Source organism: Gigantopelta aegis, chromosome 14, assembly GCF_016097555.1.
Source record: "Gigantopelta aegis isolate Gae_Host chromosome 14, Gae_host_genome, whole genome shotgun sequence".
In the NCBI taxonomy this organism is placed as follows: domain Eukaryota; kingdom Metazoa; phylum Mollusca; class Gastropoda; order Neomphalida; family Peltospiridae; genus Gigantopelta; species Gigantopelta aegis.
In genome coordinates this window covers 39,815,632-39,834,906 of record NC_054712.1, presented here as the reverse complement: position 1 = coordinate 39,834,906, position 19,275 = coordinate 39,815,632, and the positions used below count along the sequence as shown (strand labels likewise).

At 37.3% G+C, this 19,275-nt stretch overlaps 1 protein-coding gene across 1 annotated transcript; it reads left to right on the top strand.

Annotated features, from left to right (window-relative positions):
* Positions 1–4,408: 4,408 nt before the first annotated feature.
* LOC121389485 (receptor-type guanylate cyclase gcy-12-like) lies at positions 4,409–15,624 on the top strand. The gene is made up of 4 exons (XM_041521134.1): positions 4,409–4,516; positions 5,436–5,783; positions 7,680–10,257; positions 14,798–15,624. Exons 2-4 carry the CDS (start codon positions 5,446–5,448, stop codon positions 14,867–14,869), a joined length of 2,988 nt encoding a protein of 995 aa, XP_041377068.1. The 5' UTR covers positions 4,409–4,516; positions 5,436–5,445; the 3' UTR covers positions 14,870–15,624.
* Positions 15,625–19,275: the final 3,651 nt, after the last annotated feature.

Sequence of the window (19,275 nt, the reverse complement as noted above, 5' to 3'; positions counted from 1 at the left end):
CATATTACGTTTTATCTGTTTAATTAGCCACTTATCTTATACATTGATCGTTGGTCGAAGTTTGGTTCTTGCACTCTCACTGTAGTTTCTGGCGTATTGTATTTGGCTATCTATAGTGGCCATGGCAACACGCAGAAGTTAACATGCTTGCTGACAATATTTATTTATGCCTGTCTAAAAGAAGGAATGACTTTCTTGTATACCCACAGTGCTCCATAATGACTGGATGTAATGAAAATAGATACATTAGACGAGTTGTCCGCAAAATGGATTGTTATTGGGAATGATCTTTTGTTTGATGAACTATAATTACTGGCTTTGTAGTTTTAATAAACTTGTCAGTTGCTATATGGCTTAGTTAGGGATGTTGTTTGTTTGGTCATAGTTGCTCTGAATAGTGTAAAGAAAACAGTCAGGGTTTCAATTGTATTTTCAAAATTTTAATATTTTTAAAATTCAATAACATATTATTATGCTATATAAGTTAATGATTTAGCGTAGGATTAAACAAAAAATAATAATGTTCAATATCAAGATGTATGTCATTTGCGAGAGAAAAAAACCCTATTCATTTTTAACTGCAAGGAGAATTTTTTAGATAATTTGAAAATGCAACAATAATATTATTTAATGTTGTATTTAGTTTTCTTTAATTTAGATAGTTTTAACTGCAAGAACACAGTTATGCTATTCAGACTTAAATTAGACAAAATTAATGTTCAACTGAATGAAGGGTTATTATCTATATTTTAAATTCTACTATAAATTGTCTTAAAACAACAACTTACGTGCATTGCTTTAAATAAAATTCAAGTAGGTCATCGTTGTTCCCCGCTTTACCTATTTTGTTCTAGATGATTGCAGTTTTGTTCAAAGCCAGACCAGTTGACCAATAACATACATTTTTTTCTTAATGGAATGGGATAAGCTTTGTGGTAAGTACATATTATCTGTAAAATATTATTTAACCTGTGTTGTTTATTTTGTATGATATCAAATTATGGGATTTTTAAGTATATACTTTTACATACTTCACCCTGGTTGGGGACAGGTCTATCTGTAACAGGGATACTGTGAATAATAATAATTATAATTATAATAATAATAATAATAATAATAATGATGATTATATATATATATATATATATATATATATATATATATATATATATATATATATACTCTTCAGAAAAAGTAGGGTAACTCTAATAAGAATTTACAATTGCCAACATAGTAAGGTATATTAGCTGTGGGGAAATGTTATATGATAATAGTGAATTAATTGGGCAGTATTACAGTAGGTTTTATGACCACCAAAGATCTTGAAGGACGATTGGGGTCAGAAGTGAAATTTGAAAGTTGACGTAAATTGCAAATTCAAACAATAAAAATTACTTTAAAAAAACCCCAATAGCAACTGTATGATCAACAGAATTGAAAAGATTGACAGAAATAATGTTCCACAGTTCCACAGTGATTAACGAACCTTCCTGGAAATTGTCAAAATCGAGAATGACACCCCGCGCACGTGTACGGGGCAACTGCGTGATGCACGTGCAAACTATGGAATGTGTTTCGGTGTGTTGATAAACAGACCTGGGCCCCGTTCCACGAAGCGATCTTAGCCCTAAGATCACCTCGTGGAACGGGGTCCTGAACGTTCTTTACTAGGATGTCTGTGGTCAAAACATATGTTGGTCTAATAGTTGATATTAGCATTAATATTTAAGGTTTCCCTACTTTTTTTTATATATATATCTTAAAGCCGCACACCCTAGTTCCATCCAGCGAAAATAAATTATAATTTGGTTAATCTACAAACCTGTAACACACTTAGATCACGTTTTTATCAAATGGAGTGAAAAAGTAGGTTTTATATCGATAAATACCATGGGAATCCCCATGTCCCAATTGCTTGAAATAATTTTGAAAGTTAGTATTCTGATGTCACCGGTAGATGTCGCTCGAAGCACAACAATGCCTACGTCACGACAAATTTCACAGAGTGCGCACAGACTTGGGGTGCGTTCTTTTCACCTCTCCTGGACATGTTCCAACTGTTCTGTCCTGGTTGTATCCCATCTCCAGATATCGTAAGACTTAGCAAAATTATTGGTTTTAAGGGTTTGTAACGTTTTGTATTGAGACACTTACTTGTCTGAACTTTATTGTTACTGTAAATGTTCACGAACTGTGAAGAAAAATCTCACAAATGAACAACAACAAATCGGATGTTGACTGCGCGAACCGTGCACGAGAAAACAAACCGAACCAAAATGATAACGGTCACGTGGTATACCAACGTCTGTGACATTGAAATGGAAATATCCCGTCTAAAAATAGATTAGACCTTGTCTGCTCAACGGTTTTTTCTCAAACGTGTGTCCGTTTTTAAGAAATACGAAAAATGCATTTTGTGGTATTACAAAAACCAGGATTACCAGGATTACCAAAAAACACTTCAGGTGAATGGAAATGTATATTCTAAATAATAAACGGTAAATAAAGTGCAATTTTATTTGTGAAAAAATGGATTTAATAGCGAAAAACAACGCCGTAATGGTTAACAACTAGCCGTAACTAGGGTGTGTCCCATTAATTCATGGGCGTACATGGGGGGGGGGGGGGGGGGGATCGGTGAGTTCGACCGAACCCCCCCCCCCCCCCCGAAATCGCTTTTTTTTATAATTTAATATATCTGACATTATTATATTTACTCAAATTAGAAGTATATGCCCAATATCTCTGCAATCTATTTTGGACCCCCCCCCCCCCCTTTTCAAAATCCTACGTACGCCCATGTAATTAAGCACCATCTAAATTGTTTTGCAAGCAAAAAGGTGCTTAGAAGCAGTTCTGGCTGAAGTGGGGGTGGGGGTGGGGGGTAAAAGTTTTTTTACATGTTCTGTATCTACCGAGATGGAATGAATAAATTATGTTAGAAAACCATACAAGTGTGATTTCAGGTCCATAGTTAATTACCATACACGTTCATTCATGCGTATGGTTTCTTTCTTCTACACTAGAATATATCAAGATACTGACGCACGGATAGTGTTACTTCCACCGATCCGCCTTGTTCGATATCTTCTGTATACACACAACATTAATTTCAGTGTTCTCTATGCACCAACGTGTAAGTCATGTGGTGTTTAATTAATTTCCAGTTGTTTATTAGGATTTTGACAATTGCAATCATCTTCACATGTGTACAAACATTAGGCTACTTTGTTTTAAAGACAGTGTTTTTGGTAACCCCTCACTCACACACACACACACACACACACACACACAGAGAGAGAGAGAGAGAGAGAGAGAGAGAGAGAGAGAGAGAGAGAGAGAGAGAGAGAGAGAGAGACAGACAGAGAGAGACAGAGAGAGAGACAGAGCGAGAGAGAGACAGAGACAGAGACAGACAGACAGACACACAGACAGACAATTCTGAACGGCCCGTTATTTAAAGGGACTGTCTTGAGTTTGCAGCCATTGTAGCATATTTACGACTAACATATCATTTTTGATGACTAAAATTACATTATTAAATATATTTTCCGGTTTTGAATATCGGTATCTGTATAGACAGGTCTTTGTTGTCGCCCTAATGCCTGTAGTAGCTCAAACTGGATTTTACTTTCCATTAATTTCGTACGTATACAAAAATATAATATCACTGTAAAGAAAATGACAACGACTTCTACAGATATCACCATACGACCGCAAACATATTGGATATACACACTGGTGTTCTATACAAGAAAGTGTATTTAATATGTAATATAAAAAGACAGTCTCTTTAAAGAAGTATATAGACATGTATACATACATACATACATACATATATACATACATACATACATACATATTTACATGGAATGATTAATAAATCAATGTGCTCTAGAGGTGTCGTTACACAAAACAAACAAATGTATCATGTTAGAACCCTATTATTATTTCCTACTGCTGAGAGAGGGTATATGTTCGATTATTTTGTAACTGTAGGCTGTGTAACCATTAAATAATTAAAGATTTTCCACATCTTTATTAATTTTTAATACATCTTTTTAAGTAGAAAGAATGAACACACTACTGTCGCATTTCCCCCCGAGTATACCTACCTGACGACAAGCATTTAATGATGTGTCCATTTCACCGTGTAAAATGACACAATGTGTGTCATTAATTATGTACATATTAGGATGTATCGCCTGACGTGTTTCTTTAACTATTACACTAATGATACATACTGTTGGAGTGTACTTTTATGACAATAGTTAATGCAATTGTTTGTGCCGGGATGTCATGAAACATTCATCGATTTGGCTACATGTTTGTACGTATGATCCTTAATGTTGTATTGTATTTTACGACTGACTGGATGAATACAAAACAAAATGTTGTTGTGACATCTGGAATCTCCACATTGAAACTGTGTTTTTCTATATTACAGGACAGTATTTTCTATATAATTACAGAACCTTATTTTTTGTGTTAAAGAAGAGAATTTTCTATGTTTCAGGTCGGTATTTGGTATGTTACAGAACAGTAGCTTATTTCCTGTGTTAAAGAAGAGTATTTTCTATGTTATAGAAGAGTAATTTCTGTGTTAAAGAGCAGTATTTTCTGTGTTAAAGAATAGTATTTTCTGTGTTAAAGAGTATTTTCTGTTTCAGGCCAGTATTTTGTATGTTACAGAAGAGTAGTCTATTTTCCTTGTTAAAGAAGAGTATTTTTGGTGTTAAAGAACAGTATTTTCTTTGTTATAGAAGAGTATTTTCTATGTTTCAGGCCGGTATTTTGTATGTTAAAAAAAGCCTATTTCCTGTGTTAAAGAAGAGTATTTTCTGTTAAAGAAGAGTATTTTCAGTTTCAGACTGGTATGTTACAGAACAATATTTTCTGTGTTACAGAACAGTAGCCTATTTTCTGTGGTACAGAACAGTATTTTCTCTGTTAAAGAATAGTATTTTTTGTTACAAAACAGTATTTTCTATGTTTCAGGCCAGTATTTTCTGTGTTTTAAAGGCATACTGTCACAGATTTAAGGACCTTATTTCTCTAAAAATGGATAATAAATAAAAATTACATTCATTGTTGAAAACTAAATCTAGCTATAGCATCACCTTAAATGAACCATGATGGAGTGAAATCCATGTCATTCCTCTCGGCAATTTTAGTTTTTGAATTATGGACCATTGTCATAATTCAATTATTTTTACAAAATGTTATTAATAAATGGAGTATGGTGGTTATGAAGATGGTTGACTAAAGTACATTTAGGGACAAATCAAATTATATTTGTTCAGGTAACACTTTGTTAGATCATTAAATAGGTCAGTGGTCTGTGACAATATGCCTTTAAAAATAAGAGTATTTTCTATATTTCTGTGTTAAAGAAGAGTATTTTCTGTCACAAAACAGTATTTTCTATGTTTCAGGCCAGCATAAATGACGGTTGCCATGATGTGGTGTAAAGGTGAACAGTGTTTCTTTTTGGTCATCGTGACGTCATTTCTCCGAAAGTCGTGGCAGATGGTAAACATCAGCGGCGCGGGAGCCTCGTTTCCGCTCAACGTGTACACATCGTGGATGCCCGGTTTTGAGACGTATCGGCATCGGTTCAAGGATGTTGATATTACGTATGAGAGCATCGGCAGCGGCGGCGGAAAAGCCCGAATTAAAAACGAAACCGGTCCCCCGGTAGATTATGCCGGGTCAGATTCTCCGTTGTCAGATGAGGATTACCAAAAATATCCGGACCTTGAAATGTTTCCAACCATGGCAGGGTAGGTTCCAGGACAAGAATTATCCATAAAACGCCTATTATCATATTCATAGTTACAAGTCCTATATTTCAATATTTTTGTTTACTTTTATTTGTGATGAATACTTACAAACTACTCGACTTCACACAGAAATCTTTTTATAATTAACTCCAAAATATCAATCTTGTAATGTACTGCCACTGGGCATAAACATTTGTTTCCAAAAAAGAAAATTAGACAGTGCACAGAAACATTTAATTCATTTAAGTTTTCTGGCTGAATTTTTAGCTTCACTTTCCTGGGAACTTTTTCAATTAATTTTAAAAGATTATAAGTAGACAGTGTATGCAAACCATGGTTACCAAATACATAAAGTTTGTTTTGTTTAACGACACCACTAGAGCACATTGATTTATTAATCATCGGCTATTGGATGTCAAACATATTGTAATTTTTGACACAGTCATAGAGAGGAAACCCGCTACATTTTTCCATTAGTAGCAAATTATCTTTTATATGCACCATCCCACAGACAGGATAGCACATGCCACGGCCTTTGATATACCAGTCGTGGTGCACTGGCTGTGATGAGAAATAGCCCAATGGGCCAACCGACGTCACGGGGATCGATCCCAACCATGGTTACCAAGGCATTCCCACCCATAGTAATCTTTCCGGCAAATTCCCCCCCCCCCCCCCCCCCCATCACCATTTCATCACTGTTCTCTTTCCCCAGGTTATTGCCTCATTCATTCCCTCTGTTGTCAGATACCGGCAATAGCTTCTTAACACTGATTAATTACAATATACACAGAGGCGGATCTAGGGGGGACCCAGGGCCCGCCCCCCCCTAAATGTTGTGATAGTTATAATTTTATTTTATATTAATTTTAAAAAGTTTTACGATCCCCCTCCAAACCTCTCCCAAAGTTCCCTTGGCATTCCACCTCATGTCACTGCCCCCCCCCCCCCCCCCCCCCAATAGATTTTCTGGATCCGCCACTGATACATATATCAAAGATTCTAACATAAAACTGAACACATATACAGACATTTGGGATTTAGGATAAGTCACTGTGTCAGAAGCAGCAATTATTGCACTTGGATCGTTTTGGGGTTGTTGGGTTTTTGGGGTTGGTTTTTTTTTTTTTTTTTTTTTTTTTTTTTGGGGGGGGGGGGGGGGTCATGACTATGAAAGAGAGTATGCATGGCATGATTAAGATTTTGTTTACAAATCCTTTCCATAAACGCGGCTTTTGGTTAATGGAAGGATCATTTAAACTTTTGCCAGAACTGTTTTTCCGTTTGCACTCTGTGGATCGCAAATCTGTTTCTTGTGTTTATGGGCTTCTACACAACAAATGTCAAGTAATTCGTCCAAAGTCCAAACATTTTTACATGCCAGTGGTAAAGCGCTCGCCCGATGCGTGGTTGGTGTAGGATCGATCCCCGTCCGTGGTCACAGTGGGCCATTGTTTTGGCATGGCCACTGACTTGGTCCAGAGTGGATGGGAATATAATGGAGACAATTCGTAATTATTAATAATGGGATTATTTTTATTTTGAAGCGTCATCCTAATGGTCTGTGGTGATATTGAATTTATTTACATTATTTGACGCCATTTTTAGAACGGGTAATGAATTAAATTTGTGGCCATTGGGGATGAACTAGGGGGAAATTGTGGTGGGAATCCAATCGGCCATTGTCTATAGATTTTTTTTATTCTTTTCTCTCTCTCTCTCTTCCAGTATTAAATTACATTATTAGGTTGTAATTTTTAAGGTCATGTAGTTGAATGATATACTAGTTATATTTCAAAACGCAAAATGAAAAACACAATATGGCTATTTTTATGTTATCGCTGCCTTGTATTGTTGTGCTTTAAATAACATGGCGTTTTCTTTGCTTACTTTCAGGGCTGTCGTTTGCGTGTTCAATCTACCTGGAATACTCCACCTCAACATGACGATTCATCAGCTGGCTAGAATATACAGTGGACAGATCACTTGGTGGAATGACTCATCTCTAGTGGAAATAAACCCCAAAGTCACCTTACCACACAAAAAGATCATTACCATCGCGAGGCGTGACAAGTCCGGTACAACAGAGATTTTCACAAGGACAATCAGCGCTGTTGATTCCATCTGGCAGCAGCAGTATGGAGTCTTCAGCTCGGGGTTGGACGACAATGATAAGCCGTACCATTGGGACCCCGAGGCTGTTCGCGTGTTTGGCCTGACGAACAAAGGCCTGTCGGGTATGCTGCTGTCCATTCGATATTCCATCGGCTACCTCATCTTGTCTGAAGCAGCGTCAACGAAACTGGGCTACGCGTTTCTACAGAACAGAGCAGGCCACTTCATCGCCCCAACCACCACTGCTGTCCAGAAAGCCATGACGGCCACCATCTCTAGATTCAAGTCGAAAATGACGGCCTCGCTGTCAAATCCTCTGGGAAATAAATCCTATCCAATGGCTGGGTATACATACTTCATCATTAGGAAAACTAAGATTACCAACTGTGAGACGGCTAAAGAACTCGTCAGATATATTGAATGGTTCTTCACTAACCGCATCGCAAAGGAATACTGCTTAAAGTCTAACATGGTGCCTTTGCCCTTCAGTTTGTACCATCGCATCATTAACATGATTTTGTACAAGGTAACTTGCCATGGTCATAATGTGCATGCTATGATTAGGGCAGAAAACAACAAAAAGAGTGAAATCATCGAGACTTGGGAACTTGCACTGTACATCTGCGCCTCACTGTTCGGAGTGTTAGTCATCGCGGGGGCTGTGTATTACGCAGTGATTAAGACGAAGACCTGGAGAGAGGTACTTGAAAATAAATGGAAAATAGAATCTTTTGAGATCGATTTCTGCAGCGTATCTATGCCCAAATTTAACACCAGAACCACTAGACATATAGTGTTCATCAAAAACAAAATCCAACCATCTCCAGAAGGTGATTTTCATCCCGTGACTCCCACAATGCCGTCTCAGGTGGGAGAATGGCAAGGGAAAATGGTGTATCTGAAATCACTGGAGATGCATCGATATTTGTCATACGACAAGAAAAAGAAATTGCTGTGGATGGCGAAGACGATACAGCATAAGAACGTGACCAGGTTTTACGGTATTTCTCACTTAAATGACGTGTATCACTCCGTGATGGACTACCACACGAAAGGATCACTGTCACAGTTTCTACACCAGTCAAATCTGAAAACAAACAATGATTTAAATTTCTCCATTTCTTACGAGATTGTCAGCGGGATGAAATTCCTGCACAAGAACAACATAGTGCATGGGGATTTGTGCAGCAAAAACTGTTATTTTGACAATAACTGGTCCCTAAAGATCAGCGACTGGCATTGCGAAATACTCGAAGCCCGAACCCGAAAACATGTGGACTATGATAATATCAAGAATGTAACCACCTTTGATGATAAAGCGTTCTGGACTGCTCCCGAATTGCTACAGCGGAACGGAGTGGTGACCAAAAGCAGCGATGTCTATAGTTTTGGCATGGCAATGCATGAGATATTTAGCAGAAATGAGCTTTACTCAGAATTCTCAAACAGCAAAAGCCCTGGCGAGGTTCTAGTGGACATCATATCGACGTCTCTGCGACCAAGGTTGTCTTCCAAAACGCCTTACATGGCGCAGGTCATAATGGAGTTGGCGTGGGATAGTGATGCCGAGATTCGGCCATCATTTGCCACAATAGAGGATAAGATAATGAAAACCAGCACCAGAGGACACGTCGTGGTGGACTCTATCATTCACCTTCTGGAGGACTACATCGGCGAACTGGAAGAGACTGTGGAGAAAATAGAAACCAGAGACAAGACGATGTCGCGTGACAAAACACCAGATAAGCAATCGAATCAAACTAAATTACCGGATAAGAATTCGAATGAAGCACCAGTCACCTCAGCTATACGGCTTTCTTCAATGCCGGATGGAAGACCTAAGCCGCTTGAATTTTGTTCAGTGACCGTGGTAGTGTGTAATGTGTACGATTTCCATTCGTTGGTGACGAGATTTCCACCGGGTCTCATTGTCGAGATGCTGACCAAGCTGTTTCAAGCACTCGATGACATAACGCTCAAACTGGACATCTACAGACTCGACTTGTCCTCCACCAGCTACAAGGCTGTGGCCGGCTTGCCAGAGACTTGCGAAAACCACGCACAGATTGCTGCACAGGCGGCTCTGGAGTTTGCGACCGTGGCGCGAACTGTTTTTGTCCATCCACTCACTAAAGAAACCACGAGACTGAAGGTCGGCTTGAGTTCTGGTTCTGTGTTTGTCAGCTGCACAAAGACCGGTAAACAGGGTTGCCGATACTTCTTTTTTGGCGATGCTCTTATGATATCGGCGAAGATGGCTGAATATGCACACAAAACCACAGTGCTTGCGTCGGAGTCGACGAAAGAACTACTTGGTGCAGAGTTCCTCACTGTTCCAAAGTTGGATCTGATCCCTTGGGTATGTATTGTCCTACTACATGCTACATTCTATTTTCAGGGACCTTACTTTGAAGCAGAGCTCGGACTTAATGGCGGCACCAATGGCGATATAAATTGCTGTTGTTCAGGATCTTTACCGATGTCTGATTCTTGTCTCTAGATAAAACATATTTTCGTCGGCTGCAGGAATAATTCTTTTTAAATGATTATTTAATTAACATAATTGGTTTAGGTGAGCATATTGTCTTCGGCAAAAACCTTGTCGGAGGGGTTGGTGTTGTGTGGGAAGTAAGGATCATGATTGTGTGTGTGCATGAGCGGGTGGGGGTGGTGTCCATTTTGGATTCCTTTTCTTTACCACGCTGAGCACCTGTTGAGATTGGTTTAGAATATATATATGGCTTTTGGCATCGACGGTTTCCAGAAGTATTCAAATGTTAAAATGGTAATGTGGTCTTCCATTCAACAAACCAGATGTGTTTTTAACTGATGCTTCCAAATGTTTGCGAAAGTCACTGAAACATTCATATGCTGCTGTCATAGTAGTGGGGTTGGGTTTTGTTTTAGGGGGAAAGGTAGTTTTCTCTCTCTCTCTCTCTCTCTCTCTCTCTCTCTCTCTCTCTCTCTCTCTCTCTCTCTCTCTCTCTCTCTCTCTCTCTCTCTCTCTCTGTATATATGCCCTGAGGTGCTTGTGTCGCAGGATCGAACTATCTCGGTGAATCCATTCAACTGATTGTTTTTTTCTCTCGTTACAACCAGTGCACTATAACTGGTCAACGGCCGTGGTATGTGCATTCCTGTCTGTGGGAAAGTGCATATAAAAGATCTCTTGTTGCTACTGAAACAAATGTAGCGGGTGTTCTCTAATGACTATGAGTCAGAATTACTAAATGTTTGATATCCAACATCCAATTGATTAATTTATCAATATGATATAGAGGTGTCGTTAAACAACAACGTTTTTTCTTGTATATACAGCATACCTGACACATAACCACCGATGATTAACAAGACAGGATGACGTCCATTTAAACCAGCGTTAGTTTCTCTTTTTAATTGTATCACAGTAGCTAAATCTGGCATGCGCACCATCAGAGAGATACTCGCTAATGGTATGGTGTATTTCATCACCTTCCGTTTCACCTTAACAGCAGAACACATGCTAATTGGTAGCAGCCATCCTAATTTAGCACATGGAGCCGGATACGCATCTACATAAAGACTGACTAGCGGGGATGACAGCCAGTTAGAACGGAAATGAGACCTCTGGTTTTTTTCCATAACAGATACAGCTTATATATAACAAGTAACAAGTAATCTTTCTTACTAAAGTACATATGAAAAAGCATGAATGAATAATGTGTTGGGAAAAAAAAAAAGGCAACAACTGAAGATTGGTCGCCATTTGCATGCAAATGACTGTCATTTAGACTTTTTCTTTGCTGTGCGATTCCTGGAATGATCTACAGCAAATAACAGTCTTTAACAAGTCTTTCTTGCTAAAGTCCAATGCAAAATCATTAATGAATAATGTGTTGGGTTTGTGATTTTTGTTGTTGTTGTTGTTGTTGTTGTTTTTTGGTATTTTTATTTAAAAAACAACAATTGAACCTTGATCGCCATTTTCAAGCAAATGACTTTCATGTTGATTTTCTCTTTGCTATATGATTCCTGGAATGATAACAGTCTTTAACAAATCTTTCTTACTAATTGTCTGACATATCATCAATGAATAATACTATCAAGTGTTAAAAAAAAGTAGAAGAAGAATACAAATGATTATTAGTTGCTAGTTGCAGACGACTGCCATGCCGACATTTTCTTTTCTGTGTTGTTTGTGTAGTTCTTGGAATAATCTTTAATTGTGATGTCACGTGGCTTATGTTTTTGTCTATGTCCAAATTACGTCATCAGTATTTAGATCTAGAAAGGCTTTTGAAGTTAATGAAAAATCCCACCGTCATTTTTCACAGTATAAATGAAGAAAGAATACAATTTAGTATACAGATATTAATTTACAATGAAATAAAACTATCGCTGGTTGTGTAAATGCATAGAGTACAAATTCTTCAGGAGTAGAAAATTATGAAAAAAAGAAAAGAGAAAGCATTTGAATATAATTTGACAATTTAGAATAGACCATCTTTTAAAAACATTTCCCAATGAGCTCTGTCCGGTGCTAGTTTTGATTTAGTAAACTAGTCTGGTAGTGGCAGTCCTCTGTGACGGTGCAACAATAAATGAAATCTCCAGTAAATGATCTCCGCAGCAGTGGCTGTCCTCCTATAATCTATAATGCATATAGTATGTCGGATGTGCGTACACATCAGGCCTACATTAGTTTTTAGTTTTACAAAGTATATTCAGGCAGGGGGAGGGTTTTGGGTGTCGAAACCCCTTCAAACACAACACAATTTTCTTCTTCTTTCTTCGATATATTTTACGGGGAATCATGACTCGACAACCCCTCACCACCACCACCACCACCACCACCACCACCACCACCATTACCAGCACCACCACCCATAAACTTCAAGTCAAGAATGCTAAAATTCCTTCATACGCGCCTGAAAACGTGTTTTAGGTTCCTTCGCAGACTGTAACGACGGACACAATGATGTTCATTTGACTTGATGAAAAAAGATATAAACTCTAATTATATAGATGGTTCTGCGGTTTTTTAAAAATATAATAATCTTTTTTTTTTCTCTATATGGGTTATTATAAAAAAAATACTGTCGTGGTTTGTTATTCATTACATGCAACAAAGGCCAACATCAGAGAAAGTCCCTGGTGTGCCTTTATCATGGAGACAAGTCGACTGTCTAGTCGTGACGGAATATAATAAGTAAAGAAAATTAGATTTTGTTTTGTTTTATATGTTCAGACATAAAGAAAATCGAGGTTTAGATTAACTGAATTTTCTCAGACTCTTAAAGGGACATTCCGGAGTTTGCTGCGCTTTTTAAGATGTTATCGACTAACACAGTCTTTTTAACGATTGTAATTACATATCAAATCTATTTTTCTGCATAAAATAGTGGCTGTATATTAAACTTGTTTCTGATCGTTCTAATATTTGTACTAGGTTAAATTTCATTTTATTTCCAAAAATATAATTTTATCATACGTACGAAATTATTTGAAGACAAAATCCAGTTTGGGCTTCTTACAAATATTAAGACGACCAGAAACACATTGAATATACAGACACTGATATTCTAAACCAGAAAATATATTTAATATGTAACTTTAATCGTAGAAATATTTTATTATTCGAAAACATCTTACAATGCAGCAAACTCAGGAATGTCCCTTTAACTGTACATTGATATTCTACAGGAAAAATAATAGTACGATTAGGCGTAGGAGGAGGGAAAAAGGGAGGATGTCACCTTGACATTTTTGTTACGGTGCTATGTTTTTCGCATACATTTTGTATGAGACCATGAAGGAGTTGCCACCCAACTAAGCACCATCTGTTATTCTTCCTCATAAGGGGCCAGTGGTAAAGCGCTCGCTTGATGCGTGGTCGGTCTGGGATCGATTCCCATAGGTGGGCCCATTTGGCTATTTCTCGTGCACCACGACTGGTATATCAAAGGCCGTGGTATGTGCTATCCTGTCTATGGGATTTAACCAGAACCAAAAACAATACAACCCATCAGAAGAATATGTCCTTAAAAGGGGGTGGGACATAGCCCAGTGGTAAAGCGCTCGCCTGATACGGGGTCCGTCTGGGATCGATCCCCGTCGGTGGGCCTATTGGACTATTTCTCGTTCCAGCCAGTGCACCACGACTGGTATATCAAAGGCCGTGGTATATGCTATCATGTCTATGCGATGGCGCATAAATATCCCTTGCTATTAATGAAAAAAAGAAGCGGGTTTTCTCTTTATGACTATCAAAATTATCAAATGTTTGACATCCAGTAGCCGATGATTAATAAATCAATGTGCTCTAGTGGTGTAAAATAAAACAAACTTTAAAAAAAAAAAAAAAACTGTCCTAAAATAAAACCCACACATTTTAATTCATGGAACTGGGATCACCGCCCTTTCCAGATCCCCTCCTCTGATTCATAAGTCGATTGTAAATGAATGAATGAATGAATGAATGTTTAACGACACCCCAGCACGAAAAATACATCGGCTATTGGGTGCCAAACTATGGTAAAGACAAAACATGAAGGTAAGTCGATTGTAAAGTAACATTGTAAAGTAACATGCCAAGGGCAAAATTTAGTAACCTCACCCTGAATAGGTTTAGGTGATGACATTGTATTAAAAAACGCATAGAAACCTTCTGCAGCTTCCAATGTCAGGTGTACCTCAAAAATAAAGTTTGGAGCTTGGATTACATAGATGTTTACTTTTATAAAACTGGAATTATTTTAAGAATGGTTATGTTGATAATCATCTTCGCAGTCCACGGTACCATTCCGTATAACAACCGCATTTTGAAATGCAGTCCTCATACTGAATGGTACCTGGGCTTGTGAAGATGGTCGATAAAGTACAATATATATAAACGTGTATTCTGGCTTTGTTTATTTCAGAAAGACACATCACTTAGAACATTCTGGCTGATCGGCAACAAAAACTCGCCAGACAAACAACAGTTGGATTAAGCCGCTGATGGAAGTTGACAGTTTTCACAGCCACAGAGGAAATTTAGGGTTCCATGAATCGGCTCAATTAGCTTTGTCAAATTGATATCTATTATATGATGGAAATACTAATTTTGTAGAATAACAGTAATCACACGAAGTGTCCAAGAGAATAACCTGTGATGTCCAAAATATTATAAAGGTCGTGTATGTCAAGATCACAATGAAACAATTAAATAAAAACCTATACTAATTGTTGGTAAATCATGTTTGCTTAGGTATAAATATTCCACGATTGCAGAGTTGTAAACTTTACAATTCAGTTATCTCAGCATACCAACAAATGTAACATCACAGGTTACTGGAACCTCCATATATAAAAAAGGAAGTATTGAACTGTTGAGGAAGTGAACGAGTGCATACATCATGAGACAAAGGTTTCCGAATTGTGGTGGAAGATGGTGGGCAAATTGTCCAAGGTTTTCATTACTAACAGTAGACGTTGAGAAGCTTCTTAATGCATAGCATTTATTAAAGATTATGTTTTGTAATATACACCATTTTAAATCTCAATTATGTTTTAAAATGTGACAAAATAATAAACTGGGGCCTAATTCACTAAACTCTCGCAATTTTGTGATCTCGTAGTGCAATGCTGAAAGACTTGCAAAGAGGATGCTTTGTTGACCCTAAGAGACCTTTGTGAATTTGTCCACAGGTTTTGTGCGATATTTTTAGTTTTCTGTGGTTTTATGCAATTAAACTCCAAAAATTGAGATGATGTTTTGTTTTGTCGGTAAGTCCGTTTTTTTATGATCGAAAGGCAGATAATATGTTTTACGATACGCCCTGCCTGTATCAGGAGTTTTCTTAATTTCGTTTGAAACCTTCCTGAAAATAGTGAAGAAACTGTTGTAAATAATGTACCGGTGGAAAGAAATAAGGAATAACATAAATACTAAGTTACAGCAAATAGTGATATCAACTGGAACCCTCATTCATAGTGTCACAATGCTAAACTTCAACTTTATAACAATACCTATTTAATCCGTATTGTTATAAAGCTGAAGTTTACCACTGTGACAGTATCATAATCATAACTTATTAACCATTGGAACTGATTTTAATCAAATTACGCACATACACACCTGTATACACATATTGTCATCGACAACATATTAACAGGGCAGGGCTAGAGGACAGTCGAGCTAACACTTGTATAGATGCATGCACACACACGCATGGATGTATTTAGGACAGTAGGAACATTGCCCCACCCCCCCACCCCCCATACACACAAGCTTTGCCAATGAAAATGTACGAATTTTTGCCCTTTTTTATATAAACAGAAATAAAAATGTTGCTTGTGCCCCCTCCACCTCTCCCGAGAGTATGGCCCCCTCTCCCACACATTCCAGATATCGTTCCTACGGGCCTAGTTTATTATTATGTATAAGCATATTGGCCACCATTTAAGATTTGTGGAGTGGGAACTTGTACAACCTGCTCAAGTGTAACATTAAATCAGCTATTTGTTGTAGCGGGTGAGACGTAGCTCAGTGGTAAAGCGCTCGCTTGATGCGCCGTCGGTCTAGGATCGATCCCCATCGGTGGTCCCATTGGGCTATTTCTCGTTCCAGCCAGTGTTCCACAACTGGTGTAACAAAGGCCGTGGTATATGCTATCCTGTCTGTGGGATGGTGCATAAACGATCCCTTTCTGCTAATCGAAAAGAGTAGCCAATGAAGTGGTGACAGCGGGTTTCCTCTCCTCTCTCAATATATGTGTGGTCCTTAACCATATGTCTGACACAATATAATCGTAAATAAAATGTGTTGAGTGCGTCGTTAAATAAAACATTTCCTATTTGTTGTAAGAGGTCGTCTTACTGTTACATTCACCATTTCCTTAAATCTAGCGAGCACAATTTACACCAGAGTAGCTTAAGTCTTCAGAATAAAATGACGTAAACATTGCCACTATAAGAGGTGGTAATAGCAGGAGAGTGGCACGGGCAGCCGCAATATTCAAACACATGTCATGGATGGAGAGACAAGGACTAGTACGTGGAAGTGGACAGCAAAAGAAGTTGAAAATATAGGAACTGCCAGAGTAAGAAGAAAGAAATTGAAAAAAAGGAATGGTGGCTGTGGGATTTAATTATCATTATTATATTTTTTAAATAAAGGTTAATTAGATAGTGTTCTGAGTTTGCTACCATTGTAAAATATTTCAAATCAGTAGAACCTTTTTAACGACTAAAATTAAACACTAACGATAGTTTCCTGTTTAAAATATCAGCATGTTTATCCCATGGGTTTTTGGTTCTAATGTTTATAGCATCTCATACTCAGGGCCGTACCCTGATCAAAATCCGGGGGGGGGGGGGGGGTCACTACTTTTTATAAACATATAAAATACTATACAAATTAAACCCATATGCTATTTTCTGGAGTAACAAAAAAAGAAGAAAAAAGTGAGATTCTCAGGGAGGCAATTGCTCCCCCCCCCCCCCTCCCCGCCCTCGGAGTGTACGGCCCTGTCATACTTGATTTTCTTTCATCATAATTTCGCATGTACGAAATTTATATATATATATATATTGGGATATAAAATGAAATTTCTGCTAATTAAATTTCAAGAAACAGATTGAATGTACAAAAACTGATATCTTAAACATAAAAATGTAATGACTATGTATTGTTAGTCGTTAAAATATCTCTATTAATCGAAGACAGTTTACTACGGCAGTAAACCCAGGACGATTCCTATAATTAATTGTTAAAGAGCTATTAGCTTCTGTTTTTTTAAAACTCGCTTGCATTAACTGATTGGGTTATTTCTCGTTTCAACCAGTGCACCACAACTGGTCAAGGGCCTTGGTATTTGTTTTCCTGTCTGTGGGGAAAGTGCATATAAAATATCATTCAAAAGTCAATGATTAATTAACCAATGTGCTCTAATGGTGTCGTTAAACAAAACCAACTTTAGCTTTAACGCTTGCATTGCATATAATGCAACAGAATCTAACAGAATTTTGCTATCTGGTTGACGTCAACGTTTGGTTAAACCTAAAATAAATATTACCACTCTTCATCTCATCCACGTCATCGCTTGATTAAAGTTTCGTTGAACTTAAAATATTCCCAATCTTCATCTGATCAACGTCATCGCTTGATTAAAGTTTCGTTGAACTTAAAATATTCCCAATCTTCATCTGATTAAACTTAAAATATTCCCAATCTTCATAATCTTCATCTGATCAACGTCATCGCTTGATTAAAGTTTGGTTAAACTTAAAATATTCCCAATCTTCATCTGATCAACGTCATCGCTTGATTAAAGTTTCGTTAACCTTAAAATATTCCCAATCTTCATCTGATCAACGTCATCGCTTGATTAAAGTTTCGTTAAACTTAAAATATTCCCAATCTTCATTTGATCAACGTCATCGCTTGATTAAAGTTTGGTTAAACTTAAAATATTCCCAATCTTCATCTCATCCACGTCATCGCTTGATTAAAGTTTCGTTAAACTTAAAATATTCCCAATCTTCATTTGATCAACGTCATCGCTTGATTAAAGTTTGGTTAAACTTAAAATATTCCCAATCTTCACCTGATCAAGGTCATCGCTTGATTAAAGTTTGGTTAAACTTAAAATATTCCCAATCTTCACCTGATCAAGGTCATCGCTTGATTAAAGTTTGGTTAAACTTAAAATATTCCCAATCTTCATCTGATTAAACTTAAAATATTCCCAATCTTCATAATCTTCATCTGATCAACGTCATCGCTTGATTAAAGTTTCGTTAAACTTAAAATATTCCCAATCTTCATCTGATCAACGTCATCGCTTGATTAAAGTTTCGTTAAACTTAAAATATTCCCAATCTTCATCTGATCAACGTCATCGCTTGATTAAAGTTTGGTTAAACTTAAAATATTCCCAATCTGCATCTGATCAACGTCATCGCTTGATTAAAGTTTTGTTAAACTTAAAATATTCCCAATCTGCATCTGATCAACGTCATCGCTTGATTAAAGTTTGGTTAAACTTAAAATATTCCCAATCTTCATCTGATCAAGGTCATCGCTTGATTAAAGTTTGGTTAAACTTAAAATATTCCCAATCTTCATAATCTTCATCTGATCAACGTCATCGCTTGATTAAAGTTTGGTTAAACTTAAAATATTCCCAATCTTCATCTGATCAACGTCATCGCTTGATTAAAGTTTCGTTAAACTTAAAATATTCCCAATCTTCATCTGATCAACGTCATCGCTTGATTAAAGTTTGGTTAAACTTAAAATATTCCCAATCTGCATCTGATCAACGTCATCGCTTGATTAAAGTTTCGTTAAACTTAAAATATTCCCAATCTGCATCTGATCAACGTCATCGCTTGATTAAAGTTTGGTTAAACT